Source organism: Coenobita brevimanus, chromosome 4 (assembly GCF_032717465.1).
Source record: "Coenobita brevimanus isolate Jiangsu-jjx chromosome 4, ASM3271746v2, whole genome shotgun sequence".
Classification (NCBI taxonomy): domain Eukaryota; kingdom Metazoa; phylum Arthropoda; class Malacostraca; order Decapoda; family Coenobitidae; genus Coenobita; species Coenobita brevimanus.
In genome coordinates, this window is record NC_136957.1 from 37,166,220 (window position 1) to 37,184,471 (window position 18,252).

The window sequence follows — 18,252 nt, forward strand, 5'->3', positions numbered from 1 at the left end:
AGGAGGAGGAGGAGGGAAGGACAGAAGGGTAAAGAGTGAAAGAGGAGATTGTAAAGTGTCAGGAGTGTTGAGAGAGGAGTTAGGTGTGTTTTGGTGTTAGGAGGAGTTTGGATGTGAAAGCATAGGACGGTTTGGTGTTAGGATAGGTGTGGATGTGAAGGCAAGGGATGGTGTCGTGTTAGGAGAGGTTTCGAAGTGAAAGCATGAGCTGGTTTGGTGTTAATAGGTTTGGAAGTGAAAGCAAGAGGCGGTTTGGTGTTAGGAGAGATTTGGAAGTGAAAGCATGGGGTTTTAATGTAAGAGGGAAGTTGCAGGAAGAATATGTAAGGTACAGTAAGAGATAATAATTTGTCCACTTTCACTGCAGCTGCTTCACACTTGGGGTATATCCGTCACTCCCATCCCTGACGAACTATTTCAAAAAGAATCATCTGTGGCCAGAGAAACGTACCAAGCCTCTTTCTGGAATAGTAGCCAGCAGAGGAAAGCGAAAGGTGAAAAAGTTGAAATATTAGGTAAGCTTGGACCTTATGTATGGATGTATCGGAACAGCCGGCGTGGACAAGAAGCTGTTATATACGTTCAGATACGTGTCTCGAATGTAACTGGTCTGTAGGACGGAGGAACATCGCTTTATGGTGATGGAGGAGTGACTCTCTTCCTGCAACTGAACTGAGGTGTGCAGAGTATATTGGCTTGAATTAAAACATTAATCCGCCTGATGGTCCAAGCGCATGTATGAGAGTGATAGGCTGTGGTGTGTAATGTGAGATGTGTATTGGGAAGTGTGTTTTGTTACAGTGGCAGTATTTGTGAAAGTAAGTCTTTGTACATCATAGAGGAACCTCGACAGGACGCGAACATGTGAGTACAAATGTGTGGACATATATGCTGCCTCTACTTGAATGTCGCCCCCGTCAGGAATTGAACCCAGATCTTTGTGATTGGTGTAGACTTTTCCCTCCGCAGAAGACTGGGAAAGGTTGGTGGGATTGGGAGTGTAGAAGAAGCTGTAGTAGTAGTAGTTTTAACTTTAGGCTTATTTGAACGTGAACCCGATGGACTACAGGCTAAGTACGGGGGATTGAGACGAAGTTGAGGGACGATTGTGTAACAGGCAGCGGAGAAGCTCTATTATATTGGTGCCGCCGCATGAAGGCGTCCCTCTCCAGTAGGATATGAGAAAAAAAGGGAAGAGGAATGGAGAGTAGGCATAATGGTAGGAAGACACTGACGCATTTTGTGACATCCCTAAAAGTTACTCCCTTCCCCCTGACAACCCAGAATTTCCCCCTTTTAATTTCCCCTCGCCCTGTTTTCCCTCAGCTAGCCCCCGCAGATGGTAAAGTAATTAGGGCAGTTCGGGTCATTGTCTGGCTGCTAGGTCACGCCCTCTGACATTCAGGCTGTAATGGCTTTTCCCTGTTAACACACACAGTGATAGGCACATTTACACACACACACACACACACACACACACACACACACACACACACACACGCTTGAATATCACATAAACATTAACATATGTTTAAACTCATGTTACCTCGAGTGTGTGTGTGTGTGTGTGTGTGTGTGTGTGTGTGTGTGTGTGTGCCAGCTCAATTTACACGTCCACGGATCATTAGCCAATCGCGGTTTGGGAGTCAAAGAAAATAATTCGATTCTGTTCATGCAGTGAGTCATACATTGAGGTTGGGAATTCTTTTAGTTCAGTTAACATTACTCACCAGAAGCACACAGTCTAATCGTGTATCATCATCATCATTAATAAGCTTCCTTCTGTTTCATAGGGGTGGTTATGATACCGAAAAAGGGCAAACGGAGGCAAAAGCTAAGGGAAATGTCAATAATAAGCAGTTAAATTGCCTATGATTCTACATCCAGGGCCTCTAAGCACTCTACTGCATCCCTCTGGCCGTATCATTCTCTCTCTCTCTCTCTCTCTCTCTCTCTCTCTCTCTCTCTCTCTCTCTCTCTCACACACACACACACACACACACACACACACACACAGGATCATAAAATTATTCCCAAATTTCTCTGTGTGTGAGTTTTCTCCGCTTGAGAGGCCTGGGAACTGAGTGCGTGTGAGACGAAGAAAATGGGGAACGTGGTTGAGGAGAAAACGGGACATGTGTTAAAACCAGACCAATAAATTTTGAGTTTTGAGGAGGAACTGCAGCAATTTTTACTGATTTTCTGCTGCAGGGTATTAGTAAAGTCACTGTGGAATTTGTATGATACTGTTGCATCCCTCACACTTCACACTGCCACATAACTTACTGGCACCTCTTAGTCACCCTATGCAGTCACACTACACGCTGCCCAGCCACGTCCACATGCTTCTCGGTGGTACATTACTCGCTGCCAGATCTCACACTGTTACCCCACACTTCCATGACCCCCCACCCCACACACACACACACATGCCTCACCCTGCCACTCAGTCCTTGCATCTAATATTGGCCAAAAAAATGTAGGAAGTAGAAGGGGATCAGGTTATGAATAATAAGTTTCTGTGGACAACAGCATCTAGGGCACCAATAAAAGGCATCATGTTTTCCTCGTTTCTATGCTGCCTAGATAAATAGACAGACAGATAGATAGATAGTTGGATTGATAGATACATAGATTTGCAGACATATTAAGCTAAATATCCTAACCTAAAGCGTACCTAATGATTACTTAAAACTTACCTAATCCATACCTAAAACTCACTCAAGCGTCCCTTCGTCCCCACAGCGTCCTGATGAACCGATGGAGGCCAGCGAGGCGGCTCCCGATGCCAGTGATCTTCCCCTCGAACGTGAGGATGATGATGAGGGAGCGCTGCCCCCCGCCGCCGCCACCACCCAGCCCTTCAACGCCAACGATGCACCAACACCCACCGCCGAGGAAGGTAGGTACCCAGACCACATTCCAGATAGATAGATTGATAGATAGGTAGGTAGATAAGACATAGAAGACGGGTAGATATATAGATGGATAGATAGGTATATGTAGATGGACAGGTAGGCATTTATAGGTGGAACGATAGGTAGATCTGTAAATGGATAAATAGGTAGATATATAGACGGATGGATAAGTAGATGAAGGGATAGATTGGTAGATGCATAGATGGATGGATAGATAAAGATAGGTAGATAGACAGATAGATGAACACAAAAATATATTGATGCCTAGTTGATATTATTACATTCATTGCATATTAAAACCTTATGAACACTAACCTACAAAACACTTGCTGAATTGAACAGCTGCAGTGTACTTGATATATCGCGTTCTTGTTTCGAAGTGGCAGAAATTATTGACTGGAACTGTACAGAAGTATTTGTTCATTTAGTTACTGTATACACACTTCAGTTATTTAGCTCTGTTTTATTGTACTTACGACTTTAGGAAACAGAAATCGTTTTTGTAAAGTTGACGTTACTTAAATAGCACTTTCACTTGATTTTTTCGTACTTAAACGCACTGAATGCTCCTTCCTAAGCTTTTGCAATATTAAGGTTAGTGTTGGCAGAGCTAGGAAAGGATTGGTTTAGGATTGGTTTATTGATGTAAGAGAGCAGTTTGGAATCCCGTCTCAGCTACCTGTTGATCTTGTGAGGACTGCTTCGAAAGGTAAGTGTGTTGTCTGTTTATCATTATTGTCGTTATTTTCATTGTTAATGTTGGTGTTGTATTTATACCAAAGTTTTATTCTTATTCTGTGCATCCTTGAAATGTCGTACAGAGGAAATAGTTTGTGTTTATCGAAAATACCGCTTCCTGGATACATTTTTGAAGAGTTTAATGTTTTACTTCTGACTTCGTGGATGTTTTGCGTCGTACCGGTACATATTTTTTATTTTTGCCTCCTATTTATCAATGGAAATGGTGGTAGGAAGTTAACATAGATTTCTGTATACTTGTTTGTTTTGTACGATTTATTTGTTTATTTACTTGTCTTGCTAAGTCTAATGTTAAGTTACTGTCCATACAAAAGACGTTTATTTGTGTATTTATTTAGTTATTGTCTTGCTAAATCTAATGTTAAGATACTGTCAGTACACAAGACATTTATTTTTTTATTTACTTTATTTATCGGTTAATCTCATACGGCACTATTAAATCACACACACATATCATTTATTCTTTACGTTTACCTGGATAAACCTACCGTTGGATGCTTCAGTCGTCAGTTATTGGCAGTGTGTTGGTTTAGATAGGAAAAATCGTGATAGTATTCTTGGGTGTTTGTATCTTAACTCCCTCAGCTTGATGTCACCATTATATGCTACTCCACATTACTTCAAACAGCTCAGGAAAACCCCTCTCTTATTGAAGGTATAAAGGAAGGTCATGTCTTTAACCCCACCATTTCAAAAGTTGCCTCCTAAGCTGAAGATTTGACGGTAGCAAGAATAAAGAACGAGAGACTGACGCGGAGAGTGTATGTAAGTGAAGTGGAGAGGGGGAGAGGGAGGGGGATGCCAAGGATAAGATGGAGGGATGGAATGGAGAGGTATAAGAGAGAGGGGTGTGTGAGTTGGGAGCAGGGCAATGAAATGGCGGAGGACAGGGCGACATGGAGGCGATGTGTTTGTGGCCACCCCTTACGGGATTAAGGCGTCTGGCAGTAGAAGAATAATCATCAGAATTTAAACGTATGAAATAGTGTGGCGATAACAGGCGTAGAATTATTACCAAAATTACATCGAAAAAGATCTTAATCTAATAGGGATAAAATGGAGAATAATCAAAGTTTCCTCTAACTTGAATGTACCCTTATAATCTGACGTTAGCTTTAAAAATGTATATATTCAAGGTGTCATTGTAGGGAAGGTAGAGCTGACTGGGAAAGATATGTAAACTGTCCGGCATTAAGACTGGTATTCCCCTTGCAGCGTAGAATGGTGCTGGGGTGTGACAATGTTGGTGGGAGGAGGTGGAATTACAGTTGGTGGTGGTGGTGGTGGTGGAGATTGAGGGAGACTGCTTAATGGTGGAGGAACTGATGATGGAGAAAAATGAATGATGGGGAACTGATAACTGGTAATTTTGGTGGTGATTGAGGGAGGAGAGAAGGAATTACAGCTGGTGATGGTGGAGATTGAGGAAGACATTGATGGTGGAGCGACTTGGAAGCTGTCTGAGTGAGGGAGAATACTGAATGATGGAGAAACTTAGACCTGGTGATTTTGGTGGTGATTGCTGGAGATGGGGAATTACGGCAGGTGGTTGGGGATGGGGATGCTTGAAATTGATGGAGATTGTGGGAGAAGATCGGTCGGTGGGGAATCGGGGACTTTGAAATGGTGGAGAGTGGAGGAGAAGATTTGAGTTGAGGGAAAGCTTTAAAATTGCTGGGGATTGGGGGAGATTTACGATTGGTGGTGATGCAGGAGGTGTTGGTGGTGGGGGAGAGACCTGTAATTGGTGGGGATTGAAGGAGACAGTCTAATGGTGGAGAGACTGCATCGCTCGGGAGTAAAGAACAGTATTGAAAGATGGGGAAGCTTAGAGGGGATAGAAACTCAGATTATGAAATAGTCAAGGATGGAGGGAATTATGGTCGCTGGTGGGGAGGGGAACTTCAGATTGGTGGGGACTGGGGAGGATAGGATTTAGGAAAGATAGAGAGAGGGAGAGAGAAATATCCTCCCAAAGTTTTACCGAACACTTAGGGGAAAAATCGAACCATCTGAAGTACACACTAGTAGACACGGTTTTCATTGTATTTCGCATGTAAATTTTCTTCAGAGAGTTGGGTAAATAGTTCTTTCTTTGATTGTACATTGTAATTATTAGACTTCGAAGGAGTGAAATAGGGATGATGATGATATGATGATGGGTGGGGGAATTGGGAATAGAGGAGAAGGATGATGATGATGATTAATTGATTGATAATGATGATTGATGATGATAATATATGATGATGATTATGGTATATGATGATGGGTGGGGGAATTAGGAATAGAGGAGAAAGGGAGAGAAGTAGACATGGGTGAGAGACTATATATTGGACTGGGTGTGGGGGCAGGGGGGAAGAAGGGGGGACGTAGCGTGCACAGTAGCAGAAGGGGTGATCAGAATTGGAGGTCATTGGCGACTGTGTGTGTGTGTGTGTGTGTGTGTGTATGTGTGTGTGTGTGTGTGTGTGTGTGTGTGTGTGAGGGGGGACTTGGAAATATTAGGTGTTCTGTAGACGTGTTCTGCGCCGTAATGACCCTGTGTTGTAAAATGGGCCTCACACACATTTCCTTTGCTCTTTCCTTCTCACGTCTTTTTCCTTTGTGCTGCCAAGGAGGAGGAGGAGGGGGGAGGAAGCTGAGGGGGAGGAGAGGGAGAGATGGGAAACTGAGGGGGAGAGGGAGGAAACTGAGGAGGAGGAAGGGGAGAGGGTGGAAACTTAGGAGGAGGAAGTGAGGAGGAAGTAAGAAAATGTGTAGAGGAGGAAGTGGAGGTGAACCGTGGAGAGAGAGAGAGAGAGAGAGAGAGAGGGGCACGTGGTGAAAGCATTGTAGGAAAAAAAAAAAAAAGGAAAAAATCAAAAGGTTACAGAGAGAGTGGTTGGGCTGGGGAAAATGGCAGAGAAAATATATAAAGACAGGAGCCGCGTTGGAGTAATAATAATAATAATAATAATAATAATAATAATCGATTTAATATGTAAGTTCGCAGTCTTGGAACTTGAGATGTATTTTGCAGAGAGAGAGAGAGAGAGAGGCATGACTGACTACGTGTTGCATGGTTCACTGCTCGGCTTTTGGTCAGAGAGAGAGAGAGAGAGATGTCACCAAGCTCACTCCCCATCTACCGATCTTTCTTTCTGTGTCTGTCTATCTGCCTTACTCCCTATCTGTCTATCATTCCACCTGTATGTCTATCTGCCTTCTGTCTATCTATCTGTGTCTGTTTCTCTGTCTGTCTAATCTGTCTGTCTCGTTCCCATGTTATTAATATAAAAACACGTATAATTCTTTTGCCTTGCCGTGTCTCATTCCCCCACGCGCGCCGGCGTGAGAGAGAGAGAGAGAGAGAGAGAAAGGAAGTAAGGAAAAATAACAAAGAATGAATCAGGGAAGAAGAAAAAACATTCTTCTTGTCCCATAAGGAAATAAGGGAAAACAAGAAGGAAGAATGAAGGAAGGATCACCATAGTCCCCCCTCCCTCTCACCCCTTCTCGCCTGCCTCCCGTTTTCTTTGCGCTTCTAAAAATAACGTGTATTAAACGTGACTCAGACACGGGGAAGCGGTATTAGACGTGGAATTGCAGCAAGTTAACTTCCTTTGGTTAATATCTATTTTTTGGGTAATAATAATAATAATAGTTTTTAGGGAATGTTTGTGGATTTGCTAAATTAAGGAAGGTGTGTGTGTGTGTGTGTGTGTGTGTGTGTGTGTGTGTGTGTGTGTGTGTGTGTGTGTGTGTGGAAATACAGTACTTAGGATTTTGTTCGTGTTGATGTGTGTGGGGAATAGTTTCATTCTGTGTGTGTGTGTGTGTGTGTGTGTGTGTGTGTGTGTGTGTACTGATTGAGTGTGCATGTACGTATGTCTGTCACTTATGTGTGGTGTGGCATGAATTTATTGAGGTATGTAAGTAAGAACGTTTGTGTGTGTGTGTGTGTGTACTGATTGAGTGTGCATGTATGTATGTCTGTCACTTATGTGTGGTGTGGCATGAATTTATTGAGGTATGTAAGAACGTTTGTGTGTGTGTTTGTGTGTGTGTGTGTGTGTGTGTATATACAGATTGAGTGTGCATGTGTTTGTGATTTGTGATGTGTAGGTGTGGCATGAATTTATTGAGGTATGTGTGTGTGTGTGTGTGTGTGTGTGTGTGTGTGTGTGTGTGTGTGTGTGTTGAAGCGTGTGGCTGTAAAGGAATCAGTGTGGCTAGGAATGAGCTGATGTGAAGCCAGGTGTGAGTAGAGATAATTAGGGGGGTGATAAAATCCAGGTGAGTTATCAAGAGTTAAATCATTTGTAACGACAGAATAAGTAATTAAGTTTGCTAATTAACCCTCTCATTGTAGGGACAATTCTGGTATTCAGTCCTAGCTAATACCAGGCGATTTTGTGAAGCTTAGAGTTAACATAGAAATCTGGGAGAATGTAGACATCTGGGAGTGCATACCTCCACCATTAACCCTTTGATGGACGGAATATTCTACTATTCTCTTTAGGCTAGCAGCAGACGATTGAGAGAGAGAGAGAGAGAGAGAGAGAGAGAGATGGACGGACGGGGATAGGAATGTGGTGAGACTGAGTGATGAGCTGGTGAGAGGTAAGGAGAAGGCGGAAGTGTGGTGGAGGGGAGAAGATGGAGAGAGGGAGGAAGACGGGAGGGGATGGAGGAAGTGAAGGGGAAGAGGTATGCAGGAAGGGGAAGGAGGGAGGGAGGTGTAGGAAGAGGATGAGGGGAGGAAGTGGAAGGGAAGAAGGAGAGGATGGAAGAGGAGGAAAAGAGAGGATCGGTGAAAGAAGGTGAATAGAAATGGAGGAAGAGGACTGAAGAGTAGGAAGAGAGGGGATAGGAAGGGAGAGGGGAAGAAGAGAGATGAAAGTATGTGTGATGCAGTTGGTAAAGAGGGGAGGGTGAGATGTTGAACAGGACTTGGGAGTGGAAGGCAGAGGGGAGAGAGGGAAGGGATGGAGGAAGTGAATGGGGAGATGAGTGAAGTAAATAGGGTGAGAGTTGGGGAGGAGAGCAGAAAGAAGAGGGAGATGTAGGGGGAGGGGAGAGGAAGGAAGTAAGAAGAATGGAGAGGGGTAAAGAGAAGGGAAGGGAGAAATGAAGTAAGGTGAAGGATGAGGAGAGGAGGGAGGTGGTGGATGGGGAGGGAGAGAGGGCGAAGGATGATGGAATAGGGGAAGTGATGAAGGAAAGGAGGATTGGAAATGAGGGATGGTGGCGTGGGGAAGGAAGGATGGAGAGGTGAAGGAGAGGGCAAGGTGACAGTGGAGAGGGGTAGCGAAATTGTGGGAGGGGGAGGAAAATTGGGGATGGAAGGAGGGGGATGTGTGGAGGCAAGCATGAGAGCAGTCTGTGGAAGTGAGTCACTCCATGTCAGTCCGTTAGATTTGCTCACCTCCAGAGAGAGAGAGAGAGAGAGATTGAGAGAGCATCCAATCCAGATCCCCGTGGAAGGCTCTGCGATTGGGTTAATTTTAGCCAGTCACACGTAACCATCCACTCATCCAATAGCAGTCCTCGGTACCTTGTTAAGTAGTTACCAAATTACCGCTATCTGAGGGCTAATTGGAGCTGCGGTGGCCTGGTGGTTAGCGTACACGACTTGCAACGTGTGTGTGTGTGTGTGTGTGTGTGTGTGTGTGTGTGTGTGTGTGTGTGTGTGCTTTTAATGATGTGTTAGAGTTGTTTTGACTGGCTGGCTGAGAGAGAGAGAGAGAGAGAGAGAGAGAGAGAGAGAGAGAGAGGTTGTCTAGAGTTACCGGTTTGTATAGAGTTGCAGATTTAGAGCTGCAGAGTGGAGAAAGCAGTGAGTCTTACATCCTGGAGTGGAGTATCCTAGGATGATGATGATGATACTAGCCCGTCTGTCTGTCTGTATTTATGTATGAGTGTATATACTGTATGTATGTATGTGTGTGTGTATGTTAGTATGTATGTGTGTGGTATGTATGTATGTATGTGTGACTGACAGTCCTAGTTACAAGGGACAAAATGAGTGTGAGAAAAGTGCATTTTTTTTTTTTTTTTTTTTATTGGTGACATATCGTAATATATAAAGCTCGATCCAGGTAAATGGTTTTGGGTTATAGATATGAAGAACTATATACCTTTTTGGTTTTATTCTTATATACCAGTATGTATGGTTGAAGGACACTATTTCTGCAGTTATGGATGCAAATTGCCTGGGGTAGTGGCGAGGGAAGCCCTAGGAAGCCTCCCTGCTAGAGTAGCCCCTAACTCGTTCTGCTTGCTGAGGATAACCCACTCGACGTAACAGGGCTCTTGCAAGATATGTACGTGTTGCAAGATATGTACGTGTTGCAAGTTCTGTACATGTTGAAAGATTTTTACGTATTGCAAGATATGTACGGTACGTGTTGCAAGTCTTATTTCTGCAAGTTATAGTGAAATTAATACAAGGGCGTAACCTCTCTTATACGAGGAGGCTTGCTTCACTGTGGCAGACGAAAATCTACGGGACTCTTATTGTTATATATTTATTTATTTTCGTCGAGGAATGAAGTGTTTGATATTTGTATAAGCTAACGTCATAAGATTTACTTCACTTTAGGTACATTCTCGTAAGTATGTTATTGCAGAGACGCCAGACGATTACTTGAAGCTGAGGAAACACGTTTTAGTTATTTACGGCAATACCTATTCATTTTATTCAGCTGAGAAAGCCTAGCAGTGAGGGGGTTAAGGACCGTCTCCGTTAACCCTTTCGTTCCTGAGGTCACGCGTAGATAAAATGTTCAGGCTGTTGTTAAGCGACATATTTGATTACGAATTGACTGTCTTCAACGTAAAGTAACCCCAGTATACTCCTTTTACCCTGTCTTGGCTTAAAATTGCCGTCTCTCAGCCTTGAACACTGAGTTGTAACAGTGGATTAACCCTAGAATGCGATGCTAGTCATGAAGAAGTGCTATGGAAAGGATGTAAAGCTATAGTTTTGTCTTATTCTGCCACTGTGTGAAATATATTGGAAAAGAATGGAAATCTGAGTCAAGTTAAAATGAAAAGGGTATAGGCAGACGGTTGATACATTCCTGGATCTATAAATACTCTAGTAATTCCCAGCGATTTTGTTCAGCTGAAAACCAGACGATTTTCTTCAGCCGAGAGAAGTGCTAACAGGCAAAGGGTATAATCAGTTGCTCTAATTAGTATCAGTAGTAATGTAATCGAGACCTATAGGGGAATGTTGGTAGGTGTTGTACTCGGGATATTCTTTGGGTTTATTGGTATGCGAGAGGTGTGGTGGTGTGGGATATGGAATGCTGTGTGTGTCGCCTCTCTCTCTCTCTCTCTCTCTCTCTCTCTCTCTCTCTCTCTCTCACCTTAATTACATACCTACCTCACCCACACACCTGGCATTAATTAGACACCTGACGTTAACCGTATCATTACGTACTGAATAAAATCAATCGAAGGTAACATAGATAACAAAAAAATACTATCCTCCTAAATACTCTACTACACACCTGTCCTTACACACACCTACATAATATACAACCATACTATACACACACATGACTCCCCACATACCTGACTCACCTGTACACACCTGAGATCCTGTCGTTTGGGAAGTCACGTCAGAACCACCTCGCTTTGCAAAATATCACATGCCTCAGTGATTCCTCCTCATCCTCCATCATTCTCGAGGTTTTCCTTTTTTTTTTTTTATATTATAGATTTTGTGAATTCTTGCTCCATTATCACAACTGCTTCGTAGATTTCTTCCTCATCTTCATTACACGATTTTTTTTTTTTTTTCTGTGGTTGTAGCTTCTGTTCGTCTTTGGGCGTGACCTGTTTCGTGTATTTTCTTTCCTTTTCCCCTCTTTCTCATTCGGTAACTTTATTTTCATTCTTTTGTAGTTTTCTTAAATTTTTCTCTCTTCCTGTTTTGTTCGTTTTTGGTCTTAACCCATTTTACTTAACTTGTCCTCTCTCTCTCTCTCTCTCTCTCTCTCTCTCTCTCTCTCTCTCTCTCCTGGTTTTACGCCTTTCTGTACATTATTTTTTTTGTTCCAATTCCCTGCTCTTCCCGGCTGTCTGAAGGTATACCGTGAGTGTTTAAATCCTTTAAGGGTGGCTGGAGGTTGTTCAGTCATGCAAGAAGGCTGCCAGACACATAGGATGGTTACCTTTTGTTGTGTCATGCAAGAAGGCTGCCAGATACATAGGATGGTTACCTGGTGTCATGCAAGAAGGCTGCCAGGTACATAGGATGGTTACCTGGTGTCATGCAAGAAGGCTGCCAGCTACGTAGGATGGTTACTTGTCGTGCAGAAAGAATACCAGATACATAGAATGGTTACCTACCCTATAATATACCTGACGACTGTAGCCTAATGTCAGTCCGAACACCCTGAAGGGGATGATAAGGGATTGGCAGTCACCCTATCTCACCTATGCCGGAACTAAGGTGCAGTAGAAGGACGCCTTCGTACGGTGGCACTGATAATGTCGAGCTGCTCCGTGGCCTAGTCCCTGAGCTCCTTCCCTATCCCCCGAAAGAAGGATGGTGAGATGAAAGATGACGCCTTCAGCCTGCAGTCCACTGGGTCGCATTTAGATGAGCTTCTTGTTGCAGCTTCCACCAGAACAGAAGAATTGTATCAAGAATTTCGTATAGACCCTGGACGTTATGATTCCAGTTTATTTACTCTCTCTCCTGTGTGTGTGTGTGTGTGTGTGTGTGTTCTCTTATTGTGTTTTTGTCTTTGTTTTATTCTTGTTCTTCATTTCTTCCTTGTGTGTGTGTGTGTGTGTGTGTGTGTGTGTGTTCTGTCGTGTTTTTCTTTGTTTTATTCTCGTTCTGCAATTCTTCCCCACTTTGTTCTTCCGGAGCTGCTGGAAAATGGCTATATTATCATTCGCTTCAATAATTTCTTCATTTTCTGTTTTCTGTTCTTACTGTAATTCTCTCTCTCTCTCTCTCTCTCTCTCTCTCTCTCTCTCTCGGAACTGGTGGCAGGAACAGCTTCTTCTCTCCGTTTCAGCTGTTTATCTTTCTTGCTTTGCATCACACTCCATTGATTAGGTCAGAATTGGCCTTAAAATGATGATTGATATCTGTAACTTTTTTTCTGTGGTTCTGGTTTATTTTCTTGTTTATGGTTTTCACACACACACACACACACACACACACACACACACACACACACACACACACACACACACACCGCTCGCTGGTGCAGTGGTAACGTTCTCGCTTGCCATCTGGTAGACGGCAGTTCGCGCCTTGCTCAGGTTGCGAAAAGTTTCACTGACGAAGTGGGTGGTTACTGTCCCCCTTGAGCAAGGGGACGGGTGTGTGGGTGTGTGAAGGTCACAGCCTTGCCTTTAGATCGGACTATATGAGCTCTCAGCTCCCTTCCGTGAGGGTAAAAGCTGACGATCACGACCATCAAGTGATCCTGACCGGCCCGGTGAAATACAGACTCTTTTTGCTGCCAGATTTTTTTTTTTTTTTTTTTTTTTTGAGAATAATGACATGATAATTTTCGTTGTGTTAAAAATATCGTCGCCTTTTTTTTTTTCAAGTGGAATGATTTTACACTCAAATTTTTATTCATAATAGATTTTTGTAGTGACTTATTTGGATATTTTCTCTGTTTTTGCCTCTACAACCCCTCATTCGTGTGTGTGTGTGTGTGTGTGTGTGTGTGTGTGTGTGTTGAATCCTAATTTTACCTTTTACTCAAATGATTTTCTCGACTTTTGTGCCCCGATTTTATTTTATTATTTCGTATATCATTTTTTTCTGATGCTGGTGTATTTCCACGTATTTTCTCCTCATTCTTGCTGGTCCTTCTCACTTTCTTCTGTCAAAAGTGATAGAAATTGAAGTATGATTTTCGTCTAGGCTAGTTTTTCTTCTTGTGTGTTTTTTTTCTGGTGCTCTCTTGGAACTTAGGTTTATAATAATTTTGGCACTTGACCAAAATAATTTTTTTCTTTCTATCTATCTCTGGCTGTCTGTCTATCTGTCTGTCGTATGGAGAACAGAAAAATAAAAAACATGAACCACTTTAAGACATTCTGTTATGGATGTCTTAAGGTAGTAGGGTTTAATGGTGAAATTTTGCTTTGTAATCATTTTTGTACCTGTATCATTTCTTCTTCATTTTCTTTCTCTTTATTTTATATTTTTTATGAAACTTGCTCTTTATTTTATTTATTTACTTTTATGAAACTGGTCGTGAGTAACAGTATGATTATAAATATCCTGTGTGACTCTTTTCTGGTTAATTTTATAATGGTCAAACTTATTCGATAATAATTCTCCTCAAACCGGTATATTTTCTCTTAATTTTTGCCGCTCTCACTTTCTTTTTCTCTCTCTCTTACTGTCGGAACTAGTGGAGAATAACAGTAACATCTCATGCGAAAGATTGAGCAAGGCATATGTACGAGGGAGGCAGAGGTGTGCATCCAGACGAAACCGGCTGCACGCGGAAGGAAGAAACTTTGGAAATCTTCGCAGCTGATGATTTGTGTCTGTGCCTGTTTCCTGTGACCTCGAGAGTGGGGCTTACTGCTTGTTGTCCCTACTCAGTAACGACCCACTACCATCCCACGTTTAATAAGAGAGAATTAACTGCCTCGCGGAAGGAAACAACTTTGGAAATCTTAGGAGTTGAAGATTTGTGTGTATGTCTGTTTCCTGTGACCTCGGGAGTGGGGCTTACTGCTTGTTATCCCTACTCAGTAACGACCCACTGCCATCTCACATTTAATAAGAGACAGGATTAACAGCCTTGCGGAAGGAAGCAACTTTGGAAAGCTTAGTTGAAGTTTTATATGATTCCTGTGACCTCGAGAGTGAAGCTTACTGCATCTTCTCCTTACTCAGTAACAACCCACTGCCATCCCACGTGCAGTAAGAGACAGGATGAACTGCCACACTTTATGGAAGGAAGTTTGGAAATCAACACTTAAAGATTTGTGTTTCCTGTGACGGGCGACCTCGATAAAGAGCATAATTTGTTTTTATCCCTACTCAGTAACGATTCCTTCAGTAGTCCTTGGCATGCTTCCCCCTCCACAAAAGCTTCAAGACGTTTCCTCTGCTTAATAACGATTGACTCACAGTTTCTGAATTATGAGACTGTGAGGCGAAGGGAAGGAACTTGATCTGTGTTTCCTGTTACCTCCATAAAATACTTCCAGGTGCTTCTGTCCCTACTCAGTAACGATCCCTCTACTATGATCATCTAATCTACCCTTTTGTTCATTTTCTTCCTCGTTAAAGACATAAGCGCATATAACCCTACTCAGTATTGATCTCTTCTAAGGTAATCTACTCTGCTTTGGGTTTTCTTCCTTAGTAAACACTTCTAGACGCCCTTATCCCTACTCAGTAACAATCTCCGTATGTTAATCTGTTCATGGTTTTTGTTCCTTACCTTCCTCATTTAAGACGTCTAGACGCTTTTATCTCAACTCAGTAATAATCTTCTCTTTTAAGATAATCGACTTTTTTTGTTCCTTCCCTTCCTCAAGGACATCTAGACGCCTTTATCCCTACTCAGTAACGATCAAAGAAAACCTGTTCCACGCGTCTGTCCCAAGTCATGATCGAAACACCATCCCACATGTACCGAAACCTGAAAGCACTGGCACATGGAAGGAACTTTGGGAACATTGCGTCAAATATTTACGTTGTGTGTCCTGTACGCGTCTGTCCCTCTGCATTATCGATACACCATCCCACATCCACCGAACCCTGAAAGCACTGCCACATGGAAGGAACTTTGGAAATCCTGAGTCAAATGTTTATGTCTGTGTCCTGTACCGGATAACCTTGAGAGGATCCTGCCGTTCTCTGCCTGCTCGTAACACAAACACTCTCACCATCCTGCATATCGCGACCGGCTCGGGAAGAAAACCTGGAGGCTTATACGTGAAACTGTGTATCCTGTGCTGGTTGACCTTAGAGAGAGAGAGAGAGAGAGAGAGGGCGACTTTGTACAAGGAAAAATAAGACGATGCATAATTTTTGAACTTAGAAAAATAAAAACGACAAAGATTCTTGGCCCCAGATTGATAAAGTGAGACACAGAATCTTAGACATAGAAAAACTGTCTTAAGGGCGTGACCTGAAATGGGGATCAGGGAGGAACAGGTCCTTGGGAGGAGGCCTAAGTGATTTATGTGCATCTTAAGTATCTCGTAGGCGGAAGCTGGCATATTTCATTAAGATGAATAGTATACATTGTTAGGTTTACACAGGATTTTTTCTTAAACTAAATTTGCAACTGGTAGTGTTAATATGGTGTAAAAGACATCATTCTAGAGGGTGTAGGAGAAATGTTGTGGAAGTAATATTGAGTGGTGATAGCAAGAGTGGGAGTAATAGTGTCTGGTGATAGCAAGAGTGAGAGTAATATTTGCCTGGTGAAATATAAGGTAAGAGTCGTGATTTTTAAAGATGTTGGAGTAATATTGGCTTTGATAGCAAGAGTGGGAGGAATATTGTCCAGCAGGAGTCGGGGTAATATTGTCTGGTGATCCCTAACTCCTCCCAGCCCAGTTGATGGCCAGGTGTAGACAGATAGGAGGGTTTAATTTGACTAGTAACCAAGGACACTGATTCGTACCTCATACCAAAGTCACTGAATCTCCTGCAACCACAACTATAGTATTCAAGTTTTGGGAGTGGTTCAGTTCCGTTAGATGAAAACAGGAGGGTATAGCGATTTATGTGTATCTTAACCATGTGAAAAAAAAAAATCATATACATTCATGATATATCTACACGTCACCCCAGGCAGAATAAAGTCCATTGGTAGACTGAATTTACACCACGCAACACTTAAGATAGATAAATGGATGGATGGATACATATATAGATAGATAGATAGATAGATAAATAGATACATTAGGTAAATAAATGGATGAAATGACTTATAGATGAATGGGTAATGGACAGATAGAAAAAGATAAAATAAATATATGGATGGATAGACACATTAGGTAGATAGATAAATAAATGGTAGATACATTAGGTAGATAAATGAATAAATAATTAAAGGAGTCGTAGGGTATAAACAAGGTGGGAGACGAGAGTAAATTATGTGCATGTTAAACAACGGGTGGGCGGCAACTTAAGCACCTAATTGGTCTACATAATTGGGTCTACAGCCTGATTATACATTAAGGGGAGAGGCCTAACTACAGTATGCATAATAGCCCCTTCACCACGAGGCTACGCTGAGGGAATTAGTCCAGGGATAAGAATGAATGGTGTATGATAAAAGTCTGCCTCTTATTAGAATGGTATAGGACTATTTTTGAGCACATTCACTGGGTTTCAATTCCGCTTGGTAATGTGGATTTGCAATAGAATATACGAAAGATCTCACCGTATAGTACATGAACAAGAGTACAGTAAAACATAGTACAGTAGACAGTAGTACAATAAAACACAGTACAGTAGACAGTAGCACAGTAATAGCCTAGCACAGTCAAAGAAATTAATGTCATGGTATAGAGCAGAATAGGTGACATGTCTAACTATACTCTGTTTGCTTCTCCTTTTAGCCCGTTACGTGTTATCAGGTGGCAGAATTAGACTACATCCACACATCATTTCCTTAACATCTCTTCATAGCAAGCAGCACATCTTCCTTCCCACCTCCTGTAAACATCATAATGCTAGATATGGAGAGGAAGTGTGTGTGTGTGTGTGTGTGTGTGTGTGTGTGTGTGTGTGTGTGTGTGTGTGTTTGCTAGGCCAGACTAAGCTACCAGTAGTTCACGTTAAGGAATTGTTTACTAATCCTTAATTTGCCTCTGTCATCCTATTTCTCTCTTTTTTTTCTTGGAGGGAACAGTTGTGGGTGTCTGGCCTTTGGTTCCTCCTTCCTTGCATAAAAAAAAAAGTCTCAATTAAGCCTCGTATCATTAACAAGAATTTAATTATTGAAGAAAAAGTTATTGTATTGAGAGTTTGAACACTAGAACATGGAATGGTCTGAGGGGTTATTTATTTATTTATTTTTTTTTTTTTTTACCACACTAGGGGAAACCCGACAAGTGGGGGACAGGTAAACATCACTAATTTTGAGAGAGAGAGAGAGAGAGAAGCAAATAAGGCATCAGTGTGTCTGGAGATGAGGGAGAGAGAGAGAGAGAGAGAGAGAAGCAAATAAGGCATCAGTGTGTCTGGAGATGAGAGAGAGAGAGAGAGAGATAAGCAAATAAGGCATCAGTGTGTCTGGAGATGTGAATAAGATGAGAGAGACAAACAGAGATAAGCAAATAAGGCATCAGTGTGTTTGGAGGTGAATTAGATGAGAGAAAGAGAGAGAGAGAGAGAGAGAGAGAGAGAGACAGACAGACAGACAGACAGACAGACAGAGATAAGCAAATAAGGCATCAGTGTGTCTGGAGATGAATGAGAGAGAGAGAGAGAGAGAGAGAGAGAGAGAAAGGTGATTTAATATGACAGGGCACTAATTACTTTAAGGTTAAAAAGGCAGCGACTCGTGCTTAAACAAACCCAGGTTATTTATGGCTAGGGGCAGCTGGGTTGAGAGGGCTTGGC

General features: G+C 42.3%; 1 protein-coding gene across 2 annotated transcripts in view; it reads left to right on the forward strand.

The window, feature by feature from the left end:
* Positions 1-18,252, forward strand: part of LOC145394762 (uncharacterized) — a 554,034-nt gene that overhangs the window by 462,472 nt on the left and 73,310 nt on the right. For both annotated transcript variants that reach the window (XM_080268571.1, XM_080268579.1), the window contains one exon: positions 2,746-2,902. In XM_080268571.1, the coding sequence (XP_080124697.1) occupies positions 2,746-2,902 (157 nt within the window). The remainder of the gene's footprint in view (positions 1-2,745; positions 2,903-18,252) is intronic.